This window comes from Lepidochelys kempii, chromosome 6, assembly GCF_965140285.1.
Source record: "Lepidochelys kempii isolate rLepKem1 chromosome 6, rLepKem1.hap1, whole genome shotgun sequence".
Lineage (NCBI taxonomy): Eukaryota > Metazoa > Chordata > Testudines > Cheloniidae > Lepidochelys > Lepidochelys kempii.
The window spans coordinates 87,482,699-87,494,545 of record NC_136385.1 but is presented as its reverse complement, the minus strand read 5'-3'; the positions used below and the strand labels follow the sequence as shown (position 1 = coordinate 87,494,545).

General features: G+C 47.2%; 1 protein-coding gene across 1 annotated transcript; it reads left to right on the top strand.

Annotated features, from left to right (window-relative positions):
* The first annotated feature begins 1,958 nt into the window (after positions 1 to 1,958).
* NFKBIA (NFKB inhibitor alpha) lies at positions 1,959 to 6,443 on the top strand. Its single transcript, XM_073349036.2, has 6 exons — positions 1,959 to 2,387; positions 2,948 to 3,056; positions 3,606 to 3,816; positions 4,386 to 4,474; positions 4,598 to 4,858; positions 5,707 to 6,443. The coding sequence occupies exons 1-6, from the start codon at positions 2,128 to 2,130 to the stop codon at positions 5,752 to 5,754; spliced, it is 978 nt and encodes a 325-aa protein (XP_073205137.1). The 5' UTR covers positions 1,959 to 2,127; the 3' UTR covers positions 5,755 to 6,443.
* Positions 6,444 to 11,847: the final 5,404 nt, after the last annotated feature.

Sequence of the window (11,847 nt, the reverse complement as noted above, 5' to 3'; positions counted from 1 at the left end):
AAATAAATTTGTTAATCTCTAAGGTGCCACAAGTACTCCTTTTCTTTTTGCGAATACACACTAACACTGCTGCTACTCTGAAACCTATTTTTTTAAAAGTAACTCAGTGTTTACTACTGACAACTCCAAGTGTTGGAAGCATGGAAGGCACTGGAGAACCCACCCATTTAAACCAGAATGGGAAGTTTTGAAGTTTAATTTCTGTTTGGCTCCAGCAAAGCACTGGTTGTAGGCTGCAGGATTCTTGTTATATTTTATTCCTCTGATTGCCATAGCAATAAGGGCAAGAAAAAAAAATCATTGCTGTTTGTACAGCACAGGCTTCCAGTTAGTGAGAAAGAGATGGATTTATTAAATTACACTTCCCCCCTTGAAAGACAATGATTTAACCAAAAAGGGCAAACACATGAAAATTCCATGACCCTGAAATTTTGAAAGAAACAGTTGTGGAGCTTTTATGGACCCTTCCAAAAGGCACTACTTTGTTCTTCCAGGCCTAGCAATTAATATGGTTACTTTTTATAAGAAAGTCCAGGAATATTGCAGCTAGCCTGAAAAAATTTGGACCATCTGCCCAACGAGCACCATCTCTTTTCCCCTCTACCTCTTCCTCTATTTTGGATTTTCTCATAATTTTTTTTCTCAGCGGCACCATCCCAGGGGAGGAAGACAAGAAAATTTCTCAGACATTATTACTCAGTGTAGTTGCAGGAAAAAATTCTTCATGGGGAAATCCCCCATGTCTGAGGAGAAAAAGTAAAATTCATCTTAGTTTAGTTTGTTGAATCCACACATTGACCTAGAGGTGTTTTTTATCAGTCTAGGTGCTTTCAATTTTTCATTTGATCTTTATCAGTGGATGTCATTGCACTCAATAGGAATTATCAGAGAGGGATATCTAGATAATGGGTAACAATAAACAGCATACCATTGGCAAAATGAGTCACTTTTCCTGAGGAAAATTATTTAAATACTTACATTTTTGGGAGGGGAAAAAAGTGAATTAATCTTTGACAGGTACTGTCTCAACTGGGCTGGAAAGGGAACCTGATCCTGCCCCGGAAAAGTTAATGGGAGATTTACCATTAATTTCAATGGGTGCTGGAGAAAGTCCTATAGTCACTGGTACAGAATAGGTTTTATGCTTAAAGAAGTGTTTATGGGCTACAGTTGTGCAAATTAGGGCTTCTGAATAGTTAAAAGATTGTCATATTCCAAACTCATCTCGGGTTTAGATGTATGTAGCGTTACTGCTATTGACTATTAATGCTAGGTCTTCCATTTAAATAGTGCTTTGCACCACAGCAAACGGACATATGAGAGAGAGGGGGACCCACCCAGCACGGGAGTGAAATACAGCGGCTGCCTTGCACCAGTGCCACATCAGGACCGCTACAGTATCCAGCTGCACCTCCAGGGGCCTTTAGGTAAGCAGCAGGTGAGCTGTGATGTGGCCACGACCACCCTACTCCTTGCGCACACCCAGATCCCCGCGGGATCTTCATGAATGCCAGCAGGTTGGAACCTGGCTTGTGTGCAGCCCATCCCGAGGCGAGCAGGGAAGGGGGACTGGCGGGGGAGCAGCCTAGTGGCGGGAGTAATTGCACCCGCCTCCCGCCCCCAGCTGCGCGGGGTGTATTATTAGCCCCAAAGAGAGGATGTGTGAGGCCGGGGTCACGAGAAGAGGTGAAGGGAAACCCCAGGGTGGGGAAAAGACGGCAAGCTCCCTAAGGCCGGCTCCCCAGGGAAGTACCTGGGGGGCGGGGGCTTAGTCACAGAGCTGTACTGCACCAAGTACTTTCCCTCTTGTGATCGAAAAAATGGGAGGGAAGGTGGGGCGGGCAAGTCAGGGGATTCCTCCGCTGCGAGCCCCGCCTGGGCTTTTATGTAACGCCGCAGACAGGCGCAGGCTGGCTCTTGCCGTTTGACTTGCCTGGAAATTCCCAGCGGCTCGGCTCCGCCCCTTGCAGAAATCCCCTCAGCAGAGGGCTTATATCCCGCGCCGCCGCCCGCCGCCGCTCTCACACGGGTGCTCGCCTGCCGCCGCTGAGCCGCGGGCGTGGGTCGCTTGCGAAGGAGCCGAAGGGGATCTTGCGCTGCGCGCCCTGTGCTAGCGGAGGCCGAGCCATGTTCCACCCCAGCTGCAGCCCGGGGGGCCGGCGGGACTTGGCGATGGAGAGCCGCGCCGAGCCGCTGAAGAAGGAGCGGCAGCTCGGCTTGCTGCAGGACGACCGGCACGACAGCGGGCTGGGCTCCATGAAGGAGGAGGAGTACGAGCTGCTGGTGAAGGAGCTGACGGACATCAGGCTCCAGCCCCAGGAGGAGCCGGGGGCGCCGCACCAGCCGGCCCAGCCTTGGCAACAGCAAGTGACTGAAGACGGAGACACGTAAGTTGCGTGTCCTGCGCCGGTTGTACGGAGACGACCCCCCCCCCCGGGCCCGGGGCGTTACGAGGGGAACATGTGGAGCTGGGGGGGGCAGCCCCCTCCGGGGCGGTGTGTGCCCTGCGCGGAGACCCTGGCCCGGCCCTGCTCGCCGCCGTGTGCACCCAGGCGGGCGCGCGGGGCTGCGGGCTTTTGGCCGTAGAGGTTGGTGTCCGCGGCTGGCCGCCCGCCAGCCCGGCCGGGAGGGGGAAGTACAGAGTGTGCTGGCGGCGCGGGGCGGGGCGGGGCCGGCGCCCGGCTGGGCGGAGGGGGAAGGTGCCGTGGAAAGTCCCTGGCCCGCTGCCAGGAACACTCGGCTCATAACAACCCCGCGGAAAACACCCGGCAGCGGCCTCTGAAAACCCCGGGCTTGCGAAAGCCGCCTGCTGCCTGCGCACGTGACTGCTGGGGCATTGCCCGGGGCTGGCTGCTGGAACCGTGGCCTGATGGGATCCCCCCACCCCACCGCTCCTCGTTCACGGACCGACTTTGAGGGGTTGTGTTTTTTCTTTTCCCTCTTGTAGATTTCTCCACTTGGCAATTATTCACGAAGAAAAGTCCTGGAGCGTGGAGGTTATTCGCCAGGTAGCTGCCAATCCTGCCTTCCTGAACTTTCAGAATAACCTAAACCAGGTACTTTAAACCATCCACCTTCCAGCCCAAATAAGCCAGGTGGCCCCGACCCCCTTGGTGACTTCAGTAACTTTCTAAAACAAATTTTTACAATTGACAGATATTTAATCAACTCATATATGACACACACACACACGCCTCAAAAAAAGGCACAAGATTGCCCTGGGGACAAACTTGTGCTTGTGTACAGCCAATGCTCTCCTCCTTGACACTGACATTTTAAAGCACAATTGCTTTTAAACATACTCTGGTGGGTTCCACTAATCCATTGTTTGCCATACAAAAGATACCTTTTATTTATATTGTCCTTCTGCTATCAAGAGAGCCTTAAATCAGTCACTCCCAGGCTAAAAGGGAACTCTGTTGATTCTTGAATACAGTGTTCCTGGTGAGCACACAATATTAAGCAAATGCTTATGTTATTTTTAAGAAGTTGAGCTAGAATAACCAAGTGGTTGAAGGGCTGTGTGTTCAGATGCTGTCTCTAATGTATTTCCTGTTTGTAATGTACTTTACAATAGTTTTGTTTGTCTTTTTTCTTTATTGTAGACTCCACTTCACCTGGCAGTAATCACAGATCAGGCTGAAATTGCTGAGATTCTTCTCAAGGCCGGATGTGACCCAGAGATCAGAGACTTCCGAGGAAATACACCACTTCATATTGCCTGTGAGCAGGGCTCTCTCAGAGCTGTCGGCATCCTCACTCAGTACTGCCCGCAGCACCACCTATATTCAGTCCTACAGTCTGCCAACTATAATGGTATGCATAAATATAATTCTTAGCATCTCGTGCTTTTGTGACATAGATCTCAGAGAGCTTTATAAAGAAGGATAAGCATTATCATTCCCATTTTACAGATGGGGAGGTTGAGGCCTAGCAGTAAAGTGGCTTTCCTGAAATCATACTGCAGTCAGTGCTGAAGCTGAATAAGTCCCAGCCTCCTAACTGCCAGTGCTTTACTCAGGCTCTCACACTCTTCAACTTTATCCTCTGGTTTTTAGGTAGCACTGTTTAGCTATTTATTTGGGGGTTTTTTGGTGTAGACATTTTTACATTTTTCTGTTTCTTTTTGTTAAAACAAGTTCCAGTTTAACACTGGGTGGGAAAAAAAGACATAGCATCTAAGAAATAAAGATGCCTTTTAATTTATCTGATCATCCATGTACAGTATAAAGTTCATATAGGACAATTTACATTCAGTTTGGATAATGGTGATTGTATTTCAAACTGAAGATATGATAGTGTGTTAGAAGAGTGTTTAGGCTAAAGTGACTGATAATGCATTAGAGCAGAAGTACTTAATTTTTACCTATGTTCTTGTTCTACAGGGCACACATGTCTCCATTTGGCATCTATTCATGGGTATCTGGCTATAGTAGAATATTTGCTGTCCTTGGGAGCAGATGTCAATGCTCAGGTGTGTATTTGAAGCTCTTTGTTTATCCAAACATGATAGTGCTAGAGTCGGAATGTACAGTTTTGGTAGTACCAAGCCTAACTATCCTGACATTAAATGGCCTGTTTTATTTTTACTAACCAGGAGCCTTGTAACGGCAGAACTGCCCTCCACTTAGCTGTAGACCTGCAGAATTCAGAACTGGTGTCGCTTCTGGTAAAACATGGGGCTGACGTGAACAAAGTGACCTACCAGGGCTATTCTCCATACCAGCTCACGTGGGGAAGAGACAGCTTCAGCATACAGGAACAGCTGAAGCACTTAACCACGGCTGACCTACAGATGCTACCAGAAAGTGAGGATGAGGAGAGCTGTGAATCAGAATCAGAATTCACAGAGGATGAAGTAAGTAGTTATTTTCACCCTTTTATATAAGGAAGGACTACATTTTTCCCTTATATGCATCTACATGGCTCCCATTAAAGTTGTTGGGGAAACACACACGCAACTCTTAGGTTGCGTTTTTTCCTGATGCTTTAATGGCCTATTAACTGTATTGCATATAATTCACCTACAAACTCAAAGTAAACTAAAACATTTAAATAGCAAGCATTGGGAATACAGTACAAAACCCAAGCATTGGACACCCAGAGCTATTGTATAACATTTACTTACAAAATCCAAGTGTAAATTAGACAACTTTTCCTCTTACTCTGGGCCAATTTTTGCAGGTGTAAATGAAGCAAACCTTCTCCTAACGTTACCCCATTATTTCAAAGAGAAATTTGTTCATTTAAGGAACATGAAATCTAGCACTCTGTTATCAGGATTTTATTGAATGAGCATTAGAAATTCAAATATAAAAGCACACAGATGGCATATATAAATATATAAGGGAAAGAAGGTTGCTAAAACTAGTGTCACAGTATGTGCCTCTCTCTCCATAGTCTTCTGTTGGAGATAGCTCGTTTATCTACCGCATTTTTGTGATGCAAGGTTTTGGTTTGTTTCCTTCTCAAGTATATATTTCTCCACATGACTTTCAAATTTTTTCCTCTTAAGAATCTATATTATCATTTATTATTGAATATCACTAAAGAGATGATTTCACACCCTGCTTGCCTTACTCTTGTGAGCGGTGTTGTTGAAGTCAAGGCAAGCAGAGTTTGGCCTGATATTCCCCGAGGTGAACTTGAGTGCTACTTGTAGAACTTTGCATTAACCTTTATATATATATTTTTTTTTCCTTCCAGATAATGTATGATGACTGTGTTATTGGAGGACAACAGTTGGCGTTTTGAAGAAGAGGTTTCTCATAAAGGACATGACTATATATATGTATAGGAAGCTGACATATTTTCTTAAAAAAATAATAAAATGTGAAAAAAAAGTTGAAATACTACACTGCACGCCATGGACTACATCATTATAACAGCAGGTTTCACATTCCGACCCATACTTTTACTAACAGGAGTTGGATGTGTAACATCAGTAGAACTCTGTTTATTTGTGCCAGTTAATCCATAACTGGTTGTCAAAATGTATGAACAGTATGAGGACAACAGACTACTGGATCCACCTGAATATTCATTTTGGGTGAAAGAATGCATTTGAGAGCTGACTAGTGAGTTTTTCTGTGGAGTTGCTTCCCCCTACATGGCTGGACAGGTTCACATGAGTATCCCATCCGCTGGAAGAAATTGCATAGATTTCTGTTGGGCTGATTATAATCGCTCCTAATGACTGACCTCAGCTGTTCTTCGTACTGTAATGCAGAGAGAGGAATTGAAACAAAAGAATGACCTCTCAGCTTTTATGGGAAAGGTAGCAATAATGTTAACTGTGTGCATTGGAAACAGTGTATTTCCCTATATATGTGGCATGATTGCTTCACTTTTAGCGGTTGTATATCATGTATATATTGTATATTTTGTTTATAATTATTTTGGTACCTGAGAGATGTATATTTATTAAAAAAAATGTCAAGTTCTTGGTTTGTCATTGGACTGGTTTATAGTCCTGTCTTTTAGAGGAGAGCTAGCCTACCAATCCATCTATCTCTCATCTGCAGCTGTGAGGAGGAAAGTTTATTCAGACCCTAACTCCAGAGATATTAATGCAGTGAATCTCTGCTGGACAAGAGCCTTCAGTTAACTTTCTTTCTGGGAACAACATTTCTACCATCTTCAGTTCCTCTTCCTGCCTTACAAATCTGATAGTAAATATTTTTCCTCTCCCACAAGAATAGAGACACCTGCTCCAGAGCCAACCAAATCCACTACATGAATTAGACACTCATAGAAGATCAGGGTTGGAAGGGACCTCAGGAGATCATCTAGTCCAACCCCCTGCTCAAAGCAGGACCAATCCCCCAATTTTTGCCCCAGATCCCTAAATGGCCCCCTCCAGGATTGAGCTTGCAACCCCAGGTTTAGCAGGCCAATGCTCAAACCACTGAGCTATCCCTCTCCACCACTCCCTAGGTGATACTAGAGAGAGCCAGTCCCTTTGCCCTGCCATGAGTACTGCTAACTTCCCTTTGCTCCAGGTGTTTGGATGACACCGGCTCCCCCGAGCCCTGCAGCGACCCCCTGGAGTTTGAAGAGCTCTGCGGGACCCTGACTAGCCAATCGGGACCGTTTGCCGAGTGCCACTGGCATGTGGACCCTGCCCCATTTTACTCCTCCTGCCTGTACGACATATGCCACTACGGGACGGCCAATGGGATGCTGTGCATGGCCATCGCCTCCTACGAAGAGCTGTGCAGCCTTCAGGGGATACGTGTTGGCGCGTGGAGATCATCTGCGCAGTGCCGTGAGCACCAGTCCCACCTGCAGGTCCGGGGGGAGAGCACTGGGTTGGGGAATTTGGGAGTGTGAGGTGTTGGCAATATTGAGATTGAGCCTGAAATTGTGCAGGAGCCATAAAGCCAATGACCTGATCCCCCATAGTCATTAAAACCCTTTTTGGGTTTTGTCCTAGTCACATCCCCATTTGGGTATTTACATTCTTCCTCCTCCGTCCTCAAACAAGGATTCTCCTTCCCTTCCTGCCACAAATACTGTGCAGCGTTTCCGTGGGCTGTCACGTAGTGGCTGCACCTCACCCCAGGGGTGGCTGCATTGCAGCACCGCGTGAACAATCCCTGTACAGTATTTGTGTGGCTGCTAAAACAACCGCTGGGCCCCACTCCTGAACTGGCTGCATGTCAGCGCTGACAGAGCCGCGTTGCTCTGTGGCTGCTAGCCTGCCGCTGTGCCCCTCCCCAGAAGTGGCCATGTTCCAGCCCCAATGAGCGGTCCCTGGGCTATTAATCTGCTGCCTGCACCCAGCCCAGGGGAGGCTGTATGCCAGCATGAGCTGTGGGAACTCTGTGTAATTTGCAAAGTGGTTTTTGATGCGTTGAACTGGAAAGGCTCGAGAGACGTAGAGGTTGCCCTTAGAAATACAGGGGGTTGGGCAGATCAGAGAACAGCTGCAGATACAATCAACAGGCCGGCTTTGCTGCTGCTAAACTCTGATTCCCTCTGCAGCTGCGAGTGACCCGTGCCTTGCTCTGGCCTGCGGGGAGAACGAGTGGTGTGGAGAGCAGGCAGGGAGATGGGGCTGTTACTGCTACAGAGCTTCTGAGCCCATCCAAGTGGCTGACTATGGTAAAGAGCAATTTCTGGTGTCAGAAGGTGTAGCCCTAATATATCATTTTCTCCAGTCCCCCCCTTAAGTCCCTAGAGGTCCCACCTGCATTGTTCCTAAGTCCACCAGGCCAAAGTTAATTATGCTTATTGTGGACCAGCTAAGAATGTGTTTATAAATATAATAATATTGTATATGACTCTGTATCCCAAGGGCTTCACAAACTAGATATGTTGTGCAGCCTCATTGCTGAAATGGTGCTATAGTGGGGTTAGAAAGCAGCAGACAAGATTACTACCTGCATCCAGCACTCTGGACAACAGGGTGGGCTGGGGAATTTTGGCCAAAGATGCCAGAGCAGAGCATTCCTTTGGAAAATGTGCCATGGCCTCCTTAATGCGTGTTTCAAGATCTCAGGCAATAGACCTGTGCATAGCGACCCATCCGGCACATGATTTACTTCAGGAGGTTGCAGGGCTAAGCCAGACCAGCCAGGATTTAAAACCAGGGTTTGTGGGAATAATAGAGGGTGCAAAAGAATGACATTGACTCTGTATGCTGGTGGTTCAGGGATGTAGGAGGCCCAGAGGCCAGTCTCGGTGCTGAGGCATAGCTAATTATTTATACACGATGGAACAGCTTTAACAGGATAGCTTGAGAACAAGACACACTAGAATATCCCATAGCCCACTGCTTAGGTTCTCTTGTGTAGCAAGCAGAAGACCTGGTTCAAGTCCCTGCTCTCCATTAAGCCAATTGGGTATTTGACCCCATGTTTGCCTATCAGCAGCTTTATGCTCCTAATATTTTTGGGGCCTTAGTCATCTTCTAGAAACTTGCAACTAATTTTACAACTATGTATAGATCTGGTTTTCTCCTCACAGAAGAGTCAGACAGTTCAGCCAAAAGAACACACAGACCCGGTCCCCTTGAGATGGGATTGTCTGGAGCCCTTGTGCATTCACATTACATTCTGCCCTAACCCTCAGATGCCTGTGGCCCCCTCAGTAGCATAGCTAAGCACCCACAGAACCCGTCTCTTGGTGGGTGTCACAGCAGAAAAGGGAAACTCATGAAAGAGTGGCCACTCAATCAGCAGTACTTTGCATTGGCTTGTCCGGTGGGTTTAGAGTGAGGCTAATTCTACGGAGCACAGCCAACCCTCCCTCATCCTATGAATCCATGTACCTGCAGAGTTTTCATGGCGGGGGCTTCTGCAGGGTTAGGGAGAGCAATGAAGTGAGCACTGCCTTCTTCCATCCCTCTCTCATGGCCCCATCTCTGGCTCCCTAAGCTGTGAGCCACAGCAGGTTTTGGTTCTTCTCAGTTCATAGAGGGAAAGAGGGTCTCATCCGCTCGAGAGTTCATCAGCCTGTTCTCTTCAGCATCTGCAGAGGCAAAAATCATCTAGACCAAATTCTCCTCTGCAGATGAGCACCTCTTGGCTCAGAGGATGGTAGGCTGCTTTAACTTAAGTCACTGATATAGGGGTCCCTCCTCACCTCCAACATGCCTGCTATCTCCAGCAGGAGCCTGCTTTGCTACCTTTATGCCAGCAAGGCATTCCCCTCTTACCTGGGGAATTCTCAGCTGGCCACTTACAGCCAGAATCCATCTCCTTTGCACCACCTGAGAGGCACAAAGGAGCTGGATTGTATTGGAGCATCTGGCCCATTAACTTTAAGAAGGGACCTGCATCTCCACTCTGGGCTTCATGGAACAAGAACTGTTTCAAGACATGCCCCCTGGTCCAGTGACTGCTTTGCATGGAGAAGAATGGCTCAAAGGGCTAGGCTCTTGCTGATTTGCATTGGATCCAAAGGCCAGTGTGGAAATGATTACATGGAAATTGTCATCCTGAGTCAGTGTTTTTTCTCTTCCACCCTTTTTTCTAAGGTGCATGCTTTGAAACTTCCTGTTGGCAGAAAAGGTCATTATTGAGCATCAAGCCTGTGTGAGCTTCCTTTCTGAGGAAAGGCTGAGAACTTGACAGTGACACACCAAGGGTACAATCCAGACTAGTGAGTAGCTGTGTCCGCCTACCTTTTACACTACTTTGCTGCTGTAACTTCCAGTCTAGACTGCTCATAAACAGCCTGCTGCACAGTGGCACTGGAATGCTTTTTATAGTGGGGGGGTGCTGAAACCCAGCAAAACTATCCCCAAACTTTTTATCTCGTGCCAACACCCCCACCCCCACTCCCAGCTGAGGCCAAGAGTAGGGCCGTGTCTCCAGAAAGGGGGGACATGGACAGGGATTAGGAGCCAAGGCTGGAGGCAGGTGCGGGGCCAGTACCAGAACCCCGCGTGCGGGGCCAGCAGCCAGGACCCCTGCATGTGCTGCCGTGAGCGTGGCCAGCAGCCGGGACCCTGGCCATAGCCTGGAGTGAGGCCAGGAGCCAGGACCTCGCATAAAATCTGGGGGTGCTGCAGCATCCCTACTTCCCATGCCTATGCTGCAGCATGTAAGTCCCTCCCAGCTATGTCTGTGTGTGCTGCAGGCAGCCAGTCATGTATTGGCTCTTATTAGCCTTGTTTATACTGCAGGGTGACACTCCCCCCAACACACTCCCACTTTTAGATTTTCCTTCAGAAACGTATATCCTGTACTGCCCAGCTCTTTCCTGGCCAATACAAGTTTATATAAACTCCGTTGTTTAATTAATAGAAATGCTGTACATGTCTAGTTACCCCAAATAGCCTTTCCCAAACACATCAATTCAGGCACACTGAAATGAAATAAAATAAGTTTATTAACTACAGAGAGAGATTTTAAATGAGTACAAGTAATGAGGCATGAAAGCCAGAAATGGTTACAAGTTAAAAAAAGAGAAAATGCAACTAGTGCCTAACTTCAACGCAAAGTTTTCTCACCACATGCTTTAGCAGATTACTGGCCAACCTCTTACATCAGGGTCCCCTCCCCGAGTCCAACACCGCTGCTTTTGTCCTGTCAGTGCCGTGGATGCAGTGGACAGAAAGAGAGGGGTGCCTCCCCTTTCTTTTTTATAGTCCTCTCTCCACTTTCAGAAGCATCTCCAGCTGAGAGCCTGGCAACAGGCAGTCTGTGTGGACAGGAACCCCATGCTGTTTCTTTGTTAAAATGTAGAATTTTTCACCCAAGCCCACTTTCCTGCCAAAGAATGGCCAGTTAGCTGGTAATGGTTCATCAGCCTTGTCTACACCTGGCTGAGGTGTCAGCATGCCCTTTGTCTCTGATAAACTGGTTTGGCCACTCCCCAGACTTGGAACATGTGTTAGTAACACCATACAACTTTACATGTTGCCACACCTATTTTACCAGGACAATAACGACCAGAAAATTATGCATTTTCAAATGATACCTTATAAGGCATTCTTTGCACAAAGATTATTAAAATAGTGTGCAAGGGGTGAATATGCGGGTACAGTCCATCTCACACACTTGGTCATGAGATTCACTGATGGCCTTTGAGTCCAATCTCTTGTGTATCCAAAACTTCTAGTGAATCCAATGGAAGATTCAGGTGCACAAAGAATGCAGAATCAGGCCTGTAATCATAAATTTAAAAAGCAAAATCCACTAGAGCGATACAGCATTGTCAGTGGGCAAGTGAACTACACAGCAGTGGTGAAATATAAATATAAACTCACATGCCCTCCCTGCCTCCCCTCAGGCCTTGCACAGGAAAGTATCCAAATGACTTGCAATTTTTCTTGATTCCAGAATAATGGCCTATAACAAAAAAGTTGATTTGTTTCTTCAACCTCTCTCTGCCTCA